Source organism: Solea senegalensis, linkage group LG17, assembly GCF_019176455.1.
Source record: "Solea senegalensis isolate Sse05_10M linkage group LG17, IFAPA_SoseM_1, whole genome shotgun sequence".
In the NCBI taxonomy this organism is placed as follows: Eukaryota; Metazoa; Chordata; class Actinopteri; order Pleuronectiformes; family Soleidae; genus Solea; species Solea senegalensis.
This window is the reverse complement of record NC_058037.1, coordinates 2885289-2902594: the sequence shown is the minus strand read 5'-3', so window position 1 is coordinate 2902594 and position 17306 is coordinate 2885289. Positions and strand designations below refer to the sequence as shown.

The following is a 17306-nucleotide window of genomic DNA, read 5'->3' as shown; positions in this document are numbered from 1 at the left end:
CATCGTTCTAAATTATAGACCTAAGGTCATCCCCCACCCTGTGTTGAGTAAATCCCATTCAATTCCATTTCTTATTATTTTTAATATTCGGATTATTACATTTTAACTTAATATGTGGTTGTTAAATGTTCTGTCCAATGGGCCATGCAGTCCACTCGCTGTTAATATAATTAGCCATGTTGTCCATGGTGATGGAGAACACTGATTCACAACTCAAAATCTATTCCCGAGTGCATCTGGCAATATAGCCATGAAATGTGTGGTGACTGTTGCGTATTCAAATGATCTTCAACTCACGAAATTCATTCCAAAATATATGGAGAAGAAGGGTTATTTAAAGCATAACTAAACCCTGGAATCAACTTATTACGTTAAAAAACATTGTACATGGGTGTATTGTAATTTGGCCTGTCACAGGCTAGCTCCCTGTGGAATAGAGATGCAGCACAGTAGTGTGCGTGTCCCACCCGACACTGGCTTCAGGAAGTCTAACGAAGAAAATACCCCTAGAGTCAGAGAGAGCGGGGTGGAAGATGACTCCACAGCAGACAGCACAGCAATCGACCCAGGAGCGAATCAGACAGTGAGTTTGATGATCAGCACTTTACCTGAGAGGGCAATACCTGCTCCAGAAAAAACTCTCCAGTGTTGCACATGTGGCTGGGAAAAGGTTACATCCAATGAAGGCCTGAGGATACACCAAGGCAGGAAGTGTTTGAAGAGAGAGTGAAACAGGGATCTTGCATCAACAACTACCTCCTAAGACGCTCATCGAGTCAGGCGAGTGAAGCTCAGTGGGTGGACGAATGCCACAGTCCACAGAACATCAATCCCCTGCCACACTGGAGGAGGAGGAATCAAGCACAGCAGCCCACCACGAGCCAAACCCACAACAACATGCAACAAAGACTAAGATTCAGGACAGGAGGCCACCCATATACATCGGTGCAGAAAGTTGGGATTCCAGGCTTTCCAGGCTGTGTGGCGCACACATGTATGATATGGCACACAATCCAATGCGCAAAAAGGGATGGAATAGACCTCCATGTCATTTTCCATGATCTAACCTTTGGCTGTGTTGCACATAACATCTTGGACGCCATTCAGCTACTTCAGGGTTCCAGAGGTTATGACCACCCTACTTCCACGATGTGCAGCTATGTATAACAACAGCAGAGTACACTGCAGCTTGGCAACACCTAGAAGTGGGCATCATGGCAGGTTGCACCATCTCCCGCTAGCCTTCACCATGGAGGTCATCATCCGTGCATCCTGGCGGGTGGTGGGAGGAGAGCAACTACAACCAGGCCTGCGGCTCACTCCCATCAAGTCATACATGGATGATATGACCACCCTCACTCCAACTCTTCCATGCATGAGGTGGATGCTGACAAAGTTACTGGAGAACATCAAGTGGGCCCGGATGAAGCTCAAACCAAGCAAGTCCAGGAGCTTGTCAGTTGTGAAAGGAAAGCTGTCACACCAATGCTTCTACATCGGTGAGGAGCCCATTCTAACTGTGGCAGAGAAGCCAATCAAGATCCTTGAACGTTGGTACAATGACACCTTGAGGGATATAGACCAAGTGGGAGAGCTCAGGCAGGACACCACCAGCGGCCTTGTATAGACAAGACTATGCTCCCTGGCAGGCTAAAGCTATGCTGCCTTCAGTTTGGTGTCCTATCTCGACTAAGGCCCCTGATCATCTATGAGGTGCCAATCTCAAAGACTGACAAACTTGAAAGACTGATCAGTTCATTAGTCAGGAAATGGCTAGGCCTTCCCAGGTGCCTCAGCAACATGGGGCTCTGTGGGAAAGGGATCCTGGACCTTCCTGTGTCCAGCCTCACAGAGGAGTATAAGACCAAAGTGAGACTGGAGATGATGCTGACAGACTCCCACAACCTGTGTGTAACTAAAACTGCTGCTACTGCTCTAGCTGCAAGAGCTGGCCAAATCAGCCCTCACACACTGGGTCATTTTTGGCCATGTGCAAAAAACGGATAGGAGGCCTCAGGGAGAGCAATCCATCCATGTACAAGGCAACTCAGCGACGTGGTCTGGTGGTTGAGGAGATGCACCGGCAAGAACAGGCTACAAGGTGCACAAAGCCTGTCTCACAAGGAAGGCAAGGACAGTGGATACACTGGGAATACATTCAGAAGCAAAAGATCTTTTGGAAGGAGTTATGCCATATGGAAGCATTTCAAACCAGATTCATCATACGTGCCACTTATGACATCCTACCATCTCCTCAGAATCTCAGCCACTGGTATGGAGAAGACCCGACATGCCCCCTCTGTCCAACTCCAGCTAACCTAAAGCACATCTTGGTTGGGTGCAAGACAAGCCTTATTCAAGGCCAATACACCCGGCTGCACAATCAGGTGTTAATGTGTCTGTCAGCTGCGCTGGAGATTAGACAGTGGTCTATCAATGCCCTCCCTCCACTGTCCTCCCATCCTACCTCCTCTGGAAAGTTTGTCCACAAAGGGGAGAAGCCAACAGAGGCCCACATGCCAACAGTAGAGGCCAAGCAGCTCGTGTGCTCTGCAGATGGGCTTCTTGCGGCCATTAATATCCCATGACACCCAAAATTTGTATCCACCTGCTCCATCTGCACTTGCAGGGAGTTGTTCCCTCTCCCATTCCCAGCCATTCATTGTACAACCAAGAGTAAAGGGATGATCAGCTCTCCAAAAGGCACAAGCTCCCCTGAAAGTCTACTTTGAGACACTGAGGGGGAGCTCTGAAACATCGCCCATTTTTGTTTCAGGTTATAGACTTTTCTGTAAAATCCAGTTCCAGAAATACTTTAAATAACCTAATTATAGTAAAACATATCAGTATGTGTTTATTCACTCATTACATACCAATTTCATAACATTTGTCTATGTGTCCACGAATAAACCTAATGGTTTTCCTGCTGTTGCCACCAGTGCATGGTGGCGCTTGACTGAAATCACCAAATGTTACATTCTATTTTAAACTGTGTAGGTCACGCCAACGGACACACAGGTTCCTGCTTGTCATGGTTGTAAGACAGTAAGGGACTGACAGGAAAGTGATATGATGTGTGTGGGAGAGACTCACACATTATTGTTTTTTTTTTCCATTGTACTCTGCAAATGACCACGCTGCCACACACTTCCGTTTGTGCCTGCATGTGATATGTTTAGTAGCCGTGCCACCAGAAAATAGAGCTCCCCACAATGGCACGGTGTAATTCAAATGTAAGCTAAATGTGCACTAATGAACTTTCACTTGAGATAACAAAATCTTTTGGGGATATTATACCTCCTAGTAAAAGTCTTACTCAACATGTTTTTAAATATCCCCTATTCATAAATATGATAATATTCATGATAAATTTGTAAATAAATGAGAAAATAAAACATCAAGGCACAGGTTTCAACAACTAACAAAAATATAATTTTATATTCATTTATTCATTTTGTTTGAAGCTTGGCTTGCATGTAGCGCCATGCAGAACCCTCCTGAGAAAAGATCATGGACAACTACCGGTAGTAACATTGACAGTGAAAATCTATTATTCAGTTTACAAAATGCAGTGTGTGCAGAAAAATACACAGTAACATAAATAAATATTTGGTTTATAGATTTTTGTATAGAATGTTTTAAAGACATATATCCCATTACATATTATGTACTTGTCAAGGTGTTTTCTGCATTGCAAAAACAGACAATTTGCATAGCACAATGTAAAATATGTATATAAATATATAAAATGAATACAGAGAAGTGAGATAAAATGTAATCATTCATAATGCAAGATCTGTTTACTCATGTCAGTGAATCAAAAGAGTTTAGAATTAGAAAAATCATCTGTAAATATTTTCCCTGTAATGATCATCTTAAAAGCTGATCGAAACCAGCTGTAAAAGAAAGCATAAACAAATGGATTGAACATTGAATTTGACCATCCAAGCCACTTAAATGACTGAAGTACATGAAGTGGTATTGTATAATTAGTCACAGGATGAAGGCTGATGGACAGAAAGTAAGGCGTCCAACTCATGAGAAAAACCCCCACCACAATAGCCAGAGTTTTAGTCGCCTTTCTCTCCACTTTACTGACAGCTGCAGCAGATTTATCCATGCTTAGGATGCTGCGTGCCTGTTTATGTGCCACCATCAAAATCTTAAGGTAGATTGAAAACATTGTTACAGCTGGGAAGCCAAACGTAAACAGAACCGATGCAACTACTGTACCCTGTGTTTTAGCTTGAAATGCAGCGCACTTATTTTTCTGTCCTTTGTCCGGGGCCTTTAGAGTGAAAACAATTCCATTTAGAGCGGCAATAGTCCAGGACACCAGAATCATGATCCAAACGACACGGACAGTTATTTTAGTTCTGTATCTCAGAGGCTGACACACTGCATAATATCTGTCAAGAGAAATGCAGCACAAGCTCCAAATGGAAGAACTGCACAGTATTACATCTAAAGTGCCTCGTACCTTACAAAGTAAACCATGCAGATGCTGATATGAGCTGACAAAGAGCATGACACTGAAAGGCAAGATGAAAAGTCCAACTAGCAGGTCAGCCACAGCCAGAGAGAGCATCAGGAAGTTTGTAGGAGTGTGGAGCTGTTTGAAGTAAACTATAGAGATTATTACAAGTAGGTTTCCAAACATTATGAGAATTGACAAAATGCCACCAAAAATACATAAGAGATACGAAATAGTAACTGCAGTTACGTCAGGCACATTTGCTGATTCATTAAAAAGAGGCAGATCTCCAACAACAGCTGAAGAATCCATGCTTAAATTATCATTAATACTTAATAACTCAATAACCTACCAAACATTAAGACAGATACACGTAAAGCCACATAGTCATGCAGTAGAAGCATCAAGTTTTCTGTATGTTTCATGCCATTCTCTCAATCCTTGTTTGTGCATCTGTCGTGAAAGGTGTCTCTAATCTCTGTGCTGGTGAGCAGAATGTCAGGATTATAAATAATGTCCTATCACATTAGCATATTCAAATCAAGAAAAGTATGTGTAAAGTCATACACTTGAGGTCACCCCCCACACACACACTGTCTGTGTTAAGTAAAGGGATACAGGCACAAAATAAAAACCTAAGTACACTGTATGTCGTTTTTTGAAAAAAAGTTAAAATATTTCCAATGTGTTGTCTCTCATTTTAACTAATTCCTCTTACTTTTACAGATTACACTTTATTATGTACATCTGTTCAACTATTTGTTAATATAAATATCTAAGTGGCCAATTTCATGGCAGCAGCTCAATTCATTCAAACATTTAAACATGGTCAAGATGACCTGCTGAAATTCTAACCAAGCATCAGAATGGAGAATAGGGCTGTCAATTTTCCATTCAAATTCCATTCCTTATTATTTTTAATATTAAATTATATTCACATTTTTTACAAGAATTTTAATACATTTTAATTACTATGTAGTTGTTATATGTTCTGTCCACTGGGCCATGTATGGGACACTGGCGGCCTGCAGGTGCCTCTCGATGCTGTTAATATAATTAGCCGTGTTGTCCATGGTGATGGAGAACACTGACTCTCAACCCACGTTCTACACCCGAGTATGTCGCCGGTGCATCTGACAACGTTTTCGGCAGTGTGGCTTGTCTGAGCTTCGGTAATTTGGAGAATTATATCTATGAGGTGGAATCAAGCACAGCAGACCACCACGAGCCAAGCCCACAACAACATGCAACAGAGACTAAGATCCAGGGCAGGAGGCCATCCATAAACTGGCCAAAATTCTATGGAAGAAACTATGGAAACAGTCAACACAGACATCAGCATGCAGCTGGAGTAATTGAGCCGAACACCAATGAAGAAGCTGATTTACAGCTACAGAGCTGATCGCTTTGGAATTGTAGCACAGAGGAGAATGGTGCCATTCCAAATACTGTAAGTCCAGGAGACAGCTGGAAATAGAGTGTCTGGTCTATGTGTCCACTAATAAACCTATTGATATCCCTGCTGTTGCCACCAATGCATGGTGGCACTGCACTCAAATCACCTAAAGTTACGTTCCCTCTTGAACTTCTATTCACTGAGTTGGACAGCATTGCTTGTTGTGTATAGGTCACACTAACGGACACACAGGTGCCTGCTTGCTTGTCGTGGTTGTAAGACAGTGAGGGACTGACAGGAAAGTGATGTGATGTGTGTGGGAGAGACTCACACATTATTGTTTTTTTATTTTTTTTTCCATTGTACTCTGCAAATGACCACGCTGCCACACACTTCCATGTGTGCGTGCATACCACCTGAAAATAGAGCTCCCCCAAATGTCACGGTGTAATTCAAACAGTGGTGGCTATCCATCAAATAATAAACTGCAGACACGATATTTAAAAAAAATATTGGTTAATATTGGCACTGTGTTTCATAAGTCTGAACACATTTGTAAATGCTCATGAGGGTAAGCTAAAAGTGCAATATTGAACTTTCACTTAAGATAAGGAAATCTTTTGGGGATATTATACCTGCTGGTAAAAGTCTTACTCAACATTTTGTAAATATCCCCTATTCATAAATATTACCATGCTACATTTCTAAATAAATAAAAGAGAAAATAAAAAGACAATGCACCGGTTTCAACAACAAAGAAAAATATATCTTTTATATTCATTAATTCATGTCGTGTATTTGTTAAGCTTTGCTTGCATGTTACTGCATGCAGGACCCTCCTGAGGTAAGATCATGCACAACTACCATTAGTAACATTGACAGTGACACTGACAGTCTATTATCGTTTACAAAATGCAGTGTGTGCAAAATAACAACGTACACAGTAAAAGAGATAAATATAAGCTTTATAGATTTTTTTATCGAATGTTTTAAAGACGTATATATCCCATTACATATTATGCACTTGTCGGTGTGTTTTCTATACACTGCATTGCAAAAACAGATACAATGTGACATGAATACACGAAATGAATACAGAGATGTGAGATATAATGTATTCAATCTTAGTGCTAGAACAGTCAGTGAATCAAAAGAGTTTAGAATTAGAAAAATCACCTGTAAATATTTTCCCTGTAATGATCATCCTAAAAGCTGATCGAAACCAGCTGTAAAAGAAAGCATAAATAAATGGATTGAACATTGAATTTGACCATCCAAGCCACTTAAATGATTGAAGAACATGAACTGGTATTGTATAATTAGTTACAGGATGAAGACTGATGGACAGAAAGTAAGGCGTCCAACTCATGAGAAAAACCCCCACCACAATAGCCAGAGTTTTAGTCGCCTTTCTCTCCATTTTACTCACATTTGCACCAGATTTATCCATGCTTAGGATGCTGCGTGCCTGTTTATGTGCTACCATCAAAATCTTAAGGTAGATGGAAGATATTATTACAGCTGGGATGCCAAATGCAAAAACAGCAGACAGAACTATTGTCTTCTGTGTTTGAACTTGAATTGAAGCGCATGTGTTGTTTTTTTGTCCTTTGTCCTTTAATGAGAGAATAATTCCATTTAGAGTGCCAATAGTCCAGGACACCAGAATCATGATCCAAACGACACGGACATTTATTTTAGTTCTGTATCTCAGAGGCTGACACACTGCGTAATATCTGTCAACAGAAATGAAGCACAAGTTCCAAATAGAAGAACTGCACAGTAATGCATCTAAACTGCCGCGTACCTTACAAAGTAAATCATGAAGATGCCAATACGACCTCACAAAGAGCATGACACTGAAAGGCACAACTAAAAGTCCAACTAGCAGGTCAGCCACAGCCAGAGAGAGCATCAGGAAGTTTGTAGGAGTGTGGAGCTGTTTGAAGTAAGCAATAGAGATTATTACAAGTAGGTTTCCAAACATTATGAGAACTGACAAAATGCCACCAAAAATGCATAAGAGATATGAAATAGTCACTGCAGTTATGTCAGGTACATTTGCTGATTCATTAAAAAGAAGCTGGTCTTCAACAACATCTGGAGAATCCATGCTTAAATTATTATTAATACTTTAATGGCCTACCAAACATTAAGACAGCTACACGTAAAGCAACATAGTCATGCAGTAGAAGCAACAAGTTCTCTGTATGTTTCATGCCATTCTATTAATCCTGGTTTCTGCATCTGTTGTGAAAGTTGTCTTTAATCTCTCTGCTGGTGAGTGGAATGTCAGGATTATAAATAATGCACATTAGCATATTCAAGTCAAGGAAGGTGTGTTTAAAGTAGTTGAATATGCTGAATATTAAGTATTCAGTCATTGTTCTTAGTCATAGATTTTAGGTCATCGCCCCACACTGTGTTAAGTAAAGGGATATGGGCCCGAAATGAAAATCAAACTGCACTAAATGTAATTTTTTTTTCATGTATTTTTTTTCCCAATTTTTTCACTGCGTTGTCTTTCATTTTAAACAATTCCTCTTACTTCCTTACACTTTAATATGTACATGTGTTCAACTATTTGTCAATGTTAATATTAGGGCTGCAACTAACGATTATTTTCATAATCGATTAATCTGCCGATTATTTTCTCGATTAATCGAGTAATCGCTAGGTCCGTAAAATGAAAAATATTGATTCATATTTGTCAAACCTGGAAATGACGATGTTCTCAAATGTCTTGTTTTGTGCACAAACGAAGATGATTCAGTTTTAATGATTTCTTTGTTATATGGAGCAAAGAAACTAGACAATAACTGAAAATCCCAGAAACTGGTTTTACTTCCTTTCAAAGCATTCAAAGCGAATAATCGATTATCAAAATAGTTGATAGATTAGTTTAGCCCTAGTAAAAGTGGCCAATTTCATGGCAGCAACTCAATTCATTCATGCACGTAAACATGGTCAAGTCGACCTGCTAAAATTCCAACCAAGCATCAGAATGGAGAAGAAGGCTTATTTAAAGCATAACTAAACCCTTGAATCAAGTTTTTCAGTTGTAGAAATGTGTATCTACTGTTTTTCTGGCGAAAGACCAGATATTGCATTTGAATTTTACAATCAGTTAGCATAGCCTTCTCTTTTGTCTGTAACCATCCTCTTGTGGCCAATCCCCCACCCTTCCATAATATCAAAATGTAAAAATCCTGCTCATTTAAACTCAAGGAGAGAAGCAAAGAGAGTGGATAAAGGGCATTTTGGAAAGTAGAGAGCGAATGGAGTTCAAACTGGAACGGCTCAGTGGCAGCCATTGGATGGTAGGACACTTGGGGTGAGAAAAGTCCTCGACATCAAATAACCTTTGAGTTGCAAAAATATCAGCGCTGATGTGACTGGAGGTGTCAATCATAGCTAATTGTATAGGAAAGAATGCTGTTACACTCAAAATGGCTATGAATGACATGCTACAGGGATATGCCATGTTTCGCGACGACCACGTCCTCTGCTATGCTCCCTGACACCTCCTTCTCCACATCCTGCCCACTTCTTGGCATATTTGAAAATCAAACAATGGGCGGAGTTTGCTTAAGATGACGGGGTGTAGCTACGCTTTAGTAACTCAAAAAAAACCCACTCGTTACAACCAAGGCAGACCATCTCTGAGCACACATGTTGAAGAACATTGGGCTACAGCAGCAAACGATCACATCACATAGTTTCTCGCAACCATTAATATCCTGTGACACCCAAGATTTGTATCCACCGGCTCCATCTGCACTTGCAGGAGGTTTTTCCCTCTCCCATTCCCAGCCATTCATTGTACAACCAAGAATGAAGGGGTGCTCAGCTCTCCTGAATAAGGCACAAGCTCCCCTAAAAGTCTACTTTGAGACACTGAGGGGGAGCTCTGAAACATCACGCATTTTTCTGTCACAGGTTATAGACTTTGATTTTCTGTAAAATCAGGTTCCCAAAATACTATAAATAACCTAATTATAGTAAAACATATCTATGTGTTTATTCACTCATTACATACCAATTTCAGAACATTTGTCTATGTGTGCACTAATAAACCTAATGGTTTTCCTGCTCAAATCACCTGTTATGTTTTTAACCTCTATTCATCGAGTTGGACAGCATTGTTTGTTATGTATAGGTCACACTAACGGACACACAGGTGCCTGCTTGTCATGGTTGTAAGACAGTGAGGGACTGACAGGAAAGTGATGTGATGTGTGTGGGAGAGACTCACACTTTATTGTTTTTTTTTTCCATTGTACTCCACGCTGCCACACATGCCACCTGAAAAAAGGTTTTCCCCCAAATGTCATGCTGTAATTCCAACAGTGGTGGCTATCCATCAAATAATAAACTGCAGACACGACATTTACAAAAAATATTCTAGTGCACTGTGTTTCATAAGTCTGAACACATTTGTAACTGCTCATGAGGGTAAGCTAAAAGTGCAATAATGAACTTTCACTTGAGATAAGGAAATCTTTTGGGGTAAAAGTCTCACTCAACATGTTGTAAATATCCCCTGTTTATAAATATTATCATTTTCTAAATAAATGGGAAAAAATAAAAAGTCAAGGCACCGGTTTCAACAACTAACAAAAATATAACTTTTATATTCATTAATTTATTTTGTGTAATTTTGAAGCTTTGCTTGCGTGTTACTCCATGCAGGAACCTCCTGAGAAAAGATCATGGACAACTACCATTAGTAACATTGACAATGACAGTCTATCATTCAGACTATAAAATACAGTTTGCAGAACGACAGCATTTAAATAGATAAACATTAGGTTTATAGAGGCATTAATATGTAAAATTGTCCCATTACATATTATGCACTTGTCAAGATGTTTTCTATACAATGAATTGCAAAAACAGATTGCCATTGTATAACACAGACACAATGTGTACCAAGAATACAGAGATATAAGATATAATGTATTCATCCTCAGCCAAACCTGATTACAATGAAGTCAACAGTCAGTGAATCAAATAATGAATCAAAAGAGTTTAGAATTAGAAAAATCATCTTTAAATATTTTCCCTGTAATGATCATCCTAAAAGCTGATCGAAACCAGCTGTAAAAGAAAGCATAAATAAACGGATTGAACATTGAATTTGACCATCCAAGCCATTTAAATGATTGAAGAACATGAACTGGTATTGTATAATTACTCAAAGGATGAAAGCTGATGCACAGAAAGTAAGGCGTCCAACTCATGAGAAAAACCCCAACCACAATAGCCAGAGTTTTAGTCGCCTTTCTCTCCATTTTACTCACATTTGCACAAGATTTTGCATTGTTCATGATGCTGCGTGCCTGTTTCTGTGCCACCGTCAAAATCTTTATGTAGATTGAAGATATTATTACAGCTGGGATGCCAAAGGCAAAAACAACTGACAAAACTATTGTCTTCTGTGTTTGAACTTGAATTGAAGCGCATGTGTTGCTTTTTTGTCCTTTGTCCTTTAATGAGAGCATAATTCCATTTAGAGTGCCAATAGTCCAGGACACCAGAATCATGATCCAAACGACACGGACATTTATTTTAGTTCTGTATCTCAGAGGCTGACACACTGCGTAATATCTGTCAACAGAAATGCAGCACAAGCTCCAAATGGAAGAACTGCACAGTAGCGCATCTAAACTGCCGCGTACCTTACAAAGTAAATCATGAAGATGCCAATACGACCTCACAAAGAGCATGACACTGAAAGGCAAAACTAAAAGTCCAACAAGCAGGTCAGCCACAGCCAGAGAGAGCATCAGCAAGTTTGTGGGCGTGTGGAGCTGTTTGAAGTAAGCAATAGAAATTATTACAAGTAGGTTTCCAAACAATATTAGAACTGACAAAAAGCCACCGAAAATGCATATGAGATATGAAATAGTAACTGCTGTTACGTCAGGCACATTTGCTGATTCATTAAAAAGAGGCTGGTCTGCAACAACATCTGGAGAATCCATGCTTAAATGATCAGTATTACTTAAATAACCTACCAAACATTATAGATATATAATCCATGCAGTCATGCAGCAGCAGCAACAAATTCTCTGTATGTTTCATGCCTTGCTCCTAATCCTGGTTTGCGCATTTGTCCGTCATTGTCAATGTCAGGATTATAAATAATGTCCACCGCATTAGCATGTTCAAGTCAAGAAAGGTGTGTGTAAAATTCCGAGATCACAAAGACTATGTCTCCTTGGAGACACTTAAATAAACATGTTTTTGGAAATGTTATAACTGGTTTCATGACGTGTGCACGGACAATTCTAAGATGTTGGATGGCGCCTCAAGTGCCCATGCTGAATATGTGGAGAACTCAGATGATGGAAACTGCAGCATGTGCGTATATTTTGCGGAGGTTGAACAGTGGAAATGACATGACAAATGAACAGTGGGACAGTTTTGACAAATATATGTCAAGAGAGAACAGCTAGACCGAGTTCCTAGAGGTTCTTGATATTGTATTGCATTTATATGTATTACATTAAGGCCTTGCACTCTACCTTGAATAGTGGATTGCCCTTCACGTCCAAATGTATGTTGTTATTTATTGAATCACATGCCTACCTGCCTGTGTCTTTTTCTTTTTGTTTATTTCTTGTTTTTGTTTGTTTGTTTTCTATTGTAATAATGGAAAAACAATACACAACTTTAAATAAAAAAAGAGAGGTGGGTATAAAGTATGTCAATATGCTGAATATTTATTATTCAGTCATTGTTCTATTGTCCCCCATCCTGTGTTAAGTAAAGAGAAATGGGCCCAAAATAAAAATCATAGTACACTGCATGTGATTTTTCTTCCCCTTTTTTTTGTTTTCCAATGTTTCCAATGAGCCAGATGTGCAGAGCATCCAGCAGTTGTACAGGGCACCACTGATCCCGGGGATAGCCTTGCATCCACCCCACAGAGGACCAGGTAGAGGCGCATGAGACAAACTTGTCCAGTTTACATATAATATATTTAAAATGGACAAAACTAAGAGTATATTATGTGTTCTAAAGAAGTAACAAGTCCCGAACTGAGTAAACAAAGAATTTTTTTTCTTCACAAAATTAGGTATTTTCGGGTTGTTATTATGGAAGTTGAAGTTTCGAAGAAGCTACTTGATTGCTGTGAGTCGATTCCTAGATAGGCGATATCGCGTTCGAGTGATTTTGTTGTTTTTTTGGCCAATCAGCTGCTCCTCACGGAGGAAACACATGGCTACTTAATATTCAGCCGCTGCTGCAAGGCTGTTGCTCCTCATTGCTACTGTGCCTCAAGAAGCTTTGTGGATGGAAGGAAAAACAGAAGAACTAAGTCGTGGCTGTACGTCTAAACGGTCATGCCGACGCCGATCTCACTTCTGCTATGCGAGCGGACTAGCATAGCAGAAGTTAGCATTTAAGGGCTAGCATTTAAGCTAGCGGACTTTATGCTAACGCGTTAGCATTTGGAGTTGGACTTCATCGTTGCAAACTTTCTAAACTTTCCGTTTGTTTATAAACAGACGGGTGGATTATTTAGCTGGAGTGGCAGGACACGAGAATACGGCGAACAGACGCAGTAGTTACTTCTGCGATGACGACACCAGCGATAAGAAGAAAAACCTGTTATTGACCTTCTATCTTCTTATGGGGTGAGTTTTCATTAAGGTTGTTAATCTACGACAAAGTCACATACAGGGTTTTTTTCATGCTGGACACTGTCTTTTAATAATCCACTCTGCGTTTCAGAACATTATGTGGCTACATTGTTATTTACTTGCTCCAGGGCAGGCCCAAACATTTGTGGGATCCAAAGCTGAATTTGATTTGGAGGGGGGGCCCCACCATTTGAAATATACCTCAATAAATTGCATAAACTATACATTTTTTTCGTAATATAATAAGTAAAATCACATGTATACAAAATACACGTATATAAAGATATCTAAATTTCTTTCAAATTATAAAATATTTACTGGGGGCCCCCAAGCAGCAGCTTTGTTTGCTTATGTCTCGGACCAGCTCTGGCTAGCTCAGTGTTGTTGTTTTTAAAAAGCAAATGTTACGCACATCGAAAATTGTGTTCGATCAGATGATCGTATTATAAGCTGTAATGGGATAATTTGAGCATCTGCTATTAATATGAATAACAAACCAACCTGATTTGCTTGAATAATGTGTGAATGACACAGCTTTGTGTACAATGTATTGGCTGTGATGCTAATGATTTAGCAACTCTCTGAGCATATCATCATCATTTAGCTCATTCAGTAACAGACTGAACCATCCACACCAACACAGAGCCACTTAAATGTATTTCATTTTATTTTAGAAATATGTATCTATCTTTGATCCTTCTAACTCTTAAAACTTAGACAAACTTTATTGTTGTAGGTGTAGGTGGCAGATTCTGAGGCCTGCAGGACGGGGGTAGGGGGCCGATATCTTTGAAACAGACAAATGCAACGATTCATGTATACCTGGCCAGGATATAAAATCTAAAAATTATACATGTATGTGTGTGTATACATATGTGTGTGTATATATATATGTGTGTATATATATATATATATATATATATATATATATATATATATATATATATATATATATATATATATGTATACATGTATATACATATATATGTATGTATATTACAACTAAAAGAAGCCTATTGACTAAAATTGACTATGCAAGGATGAAGAAGTAACAACAACAACAACAACAACAAAAACAGATGATGGAAATATGACTATACTAGTGTAAAGACAAGAAATGATAACAGAATAAGCCACCCCCTTCCTATATATTTTTCAAGTTATTTCATTTCAAATGTTAAGAGGTTATTGTATCCATTTGTTATGTATTGTTCTGTGTAGCAGTGTAGCTCACAAAATAGTATCTGTGCTCCAGCTTCTGTGATGAGAAGTAGCGCATACAGAGAGGTGTGGTTTCACTGACGGCTAGACCATGAGAGGGTTGTGCCATGGCTGGTCACATATCTGAATGCAAAAAGGTTACATATTTTGTGTTTACTTTGTGTCAAATCTTAATAATTCGATGTAGCTGAGATTGACACAGCACCCCCTGCGACCCTCTGGTGGAGGATAAAGCAGTAGATGATGATGATGACTTTGTGTCAAATCTTAATAATTCTAAGTGGTTTTATGGTAAAGACCATAAGGATCTTCAATATTCATGACAATCCTACTATGTTGTGTTTAACATTTGTGCAATTACAAGGGCAACATACAGAAAGCCCAAAGGCCTTAAGATGGTACCTTTTATTGTTTCCTCTTTACATCCCATCTACCAGGACCCTTACTGAAAATTAAAACAGACTGCCTTTAATTATCTAAAGCCCACTCACACATTAATCACATTAGTTAACATTATTTCAGTGACTCATTAAGGTCTCAAAAACAAATTAATTTAACCTCAAATGATGGACTGGCTTAATTCAAAATTACTCACTTAACTATATCACTAACAGTATTAAAATGTATGCAACTCTTCTAATACTTTTCACAAGTCTTACACAAAAATTGCACTAATATACTTTCACTTTAGATAAGGAAACCTTGAGGGGATTATATACTTTTTACTAAATATATCCCATTCATAAATATTATTATTATTATTGTTATTATTATTGATAAACTAAGTAGTCAATGCACTGGTTTAAAAAGCATATAACTTTTATAGTCATTAATTCATTTTAAGTTAGTCTTTAGCATTGCTTGTGTGTTACTATAGGACCATTCAACAAAAGGTCATGGACAACTACCAGTAGGAACATTGACGACCACATTTTAATCATGTCTGCCTGTATTCAGTTCACAACATGCAGTGTGTGCAGAATGGCAGTAACAAAATATACAGTAAAAGAGAAGCATTATACATTAAAGTGTTGAAGACGATTACATTTTATGTACTCGCCAGAATGTTTTCTATGCATTGCATTGCAAAGACAGACGGACACAATGTGTACCAAACATATATCAGATAAATGCAGAGATGTAAGACATGTATTCATCTTTAGTGTGAGACCTGACTACGCTTCAAATGTCAAAAGAGTTTATTATTTGAAACATCATCTGTAAATATTTTCCCTGTAATGATCATCCTAAAAGCTGATCGAAACCAGCTGTAAAAGAAAGCATAAATAAATGGATTAAACATTGAATTTGACCATCCAAGCCACTTAAATGACTGAAGTACAAATAGTGGTATTTTGTAATTGCTCACAGGATGAAAGCTGATGGACAGGAAGTAAGGCGTCCAACTCATAAGAAAAACCCCCACCACAATAGCCAGAGTTTTAGTCGCCTTTCTCTCTACTTTACTGACAGTTGTACCAGATTTTGCCATGCTCTGGATGCTGTGTGCCTGTTTCTGTGCCACCATCAAAATCTTTAAGTAGATAGCAGATATTATTACACCTGGGATGCCAAATGCAAAAACAATGGATGTAACAACTGTACCCTGTGTTTTAACTTGAAATGAAGCACATATTTGGGGTTTTTTACCTTTGTCGGGGGCCTTTAATGTGAAAATTACTCCATTTAGAGTGGCAATAGTCCAGGACACCAGAATCATGATCCCAGCAACACGGACATTTATTTTAGTTCTGTATCTCAGAGGCTGACACACTGCGTAATATCTGTCAACAGAAATGAAGCACAAGTTCATAATGGAAGAATCACACAGGAACGCATCTAAACTGCCTCGTACCTTACAAAGTAAACCATGCAGATGCTGATATGAGCTGACAAAGAGCACAACACTGAAAGGCACAACTAAAAGTCCAACTAGCAGGTCAGCCACAGCCAGAGAGAGCATCAGGAAGTTTGTAGGAGTGTGGAGCTGTTTGAAGTAAACAATGGAGATTATGACAAGAAGGTTTCCGCATATTATGAGAACTGACAAAGAGCCACCAAATATACACAATAGATATGAAATAGTCACTGCCGTTATGTCAGGCACATTTGCAGATTCATTAAAAAGAAGCTGGTCTGCAACAACAACAGAAGATTCCATGCTTAAATGATCATTAATACCTATGAGAGACAGATGAGACGTATAAGCCACATAGTCATGCAGTAGCAGCAATGCTTCACTTGATGGTCATACTCCTGTTTAAGGATCTGCAGTAAAAGGTGTCCCCAATCTTTCTGCATTATAAACAATCTTGAAGCACATTAGCATATTCAATCAAGAAAGTTGTTGAACATACTGAATATTTAGTATTTAGTCATAAATTTAACTGAGAGGCTGTACATCAGGTGATGGCAATTTTTGCTAATGAATATGATGCCAAAACATAATATCTTCTACAAACCTTTTTTCTTCTCATCTAAACTATTGTACAAAAATGGCAAATTTAAGAGATGTGTTGGTTTAAAAATAGTCATTTGGATTTGCCACAGAATGTTACTAATG

General features: G+C 38.8%; 2 protein-coding genes across 2 annotated transcripts; both read right to left on the bottom strand.

Annotated features, from left to right (window-relative positions):
• Positions 1 to 3430: 3430 nt before the first annotated feature.
• On the bottom strand, positions 3431 to 16996 carry LOC122784435 (trace amine-associated receptor 1-like). The gene is made up of 2 exons (XM_044049711.1): positions 16599 to 16996; positions 3431 to 4480 (listed from the first exon to the last, which is right to left on the bottom strand). Exons 1-2 carry the CDS (start codon positions 16902 to 16904, stop codon positions 3818 to 3820), a joined length of 969 nt encoding a protein of 322 aa, XP_043905646.1. The 5' UTR covers positions 16905 to 16996; the 3' UTR covers positions 3431 to 3817.
• LOC122784439 (trace amine-associated receptor 4-like) lies at positions 6817 to 11988 on the bottom strand. Its single transcript, XM_044049716.1, has 2 exons — positions 10927 to 11988; positions 6817 to 7052 (listed from the first exon to the last, which is right to left on the bottom strand). Exons 1-2 carry the CDS (start codon positions 11855 to 11857, stop codon positions 7018 to 7020), a joined length of 966 nt encoding a protein of 321 aa, XP_043905651.1. The 5' UTR covers positions 11858 to 11988; the 3' UTR covers positions 6817 to 7017.
• Positions 16997 to 17306: the final 310 nt, after the last annotated feature.

Excerpts from the sequence above, each read along its gene's own strand:
- LOC122784439 (XM_044049716.1), bottom strand. The coding sequence starts at position 11,857 with ATGGATTCTCCAGATGTTGTTGCAGACCAGCCTCTTTTTAATGAATCA. Across the intron at positions 7,053-10,926 it reads GATCATTACAGGGAAAATAT|TTACAGGTGATTTTTCTAAT; the intron begins TTAAAGATGATT and ends CAGGGAAAATAT.
- LOC122784435 (XM_044049711.1), bottom strand. The coding sequence starts at position 16,904 with ATGGAATCTTCTGTTGTTGTTGCAGACCAGCTTCTTTTTAATGAATCT. Across the intron at positions 4,481-16,598 it reads TGCATGGTTTACTTTGTAAG|GTACGAGGCACTTTAGATGT; the intron begins GTACGAGGCAGT and ends TTACTTTGTAAG.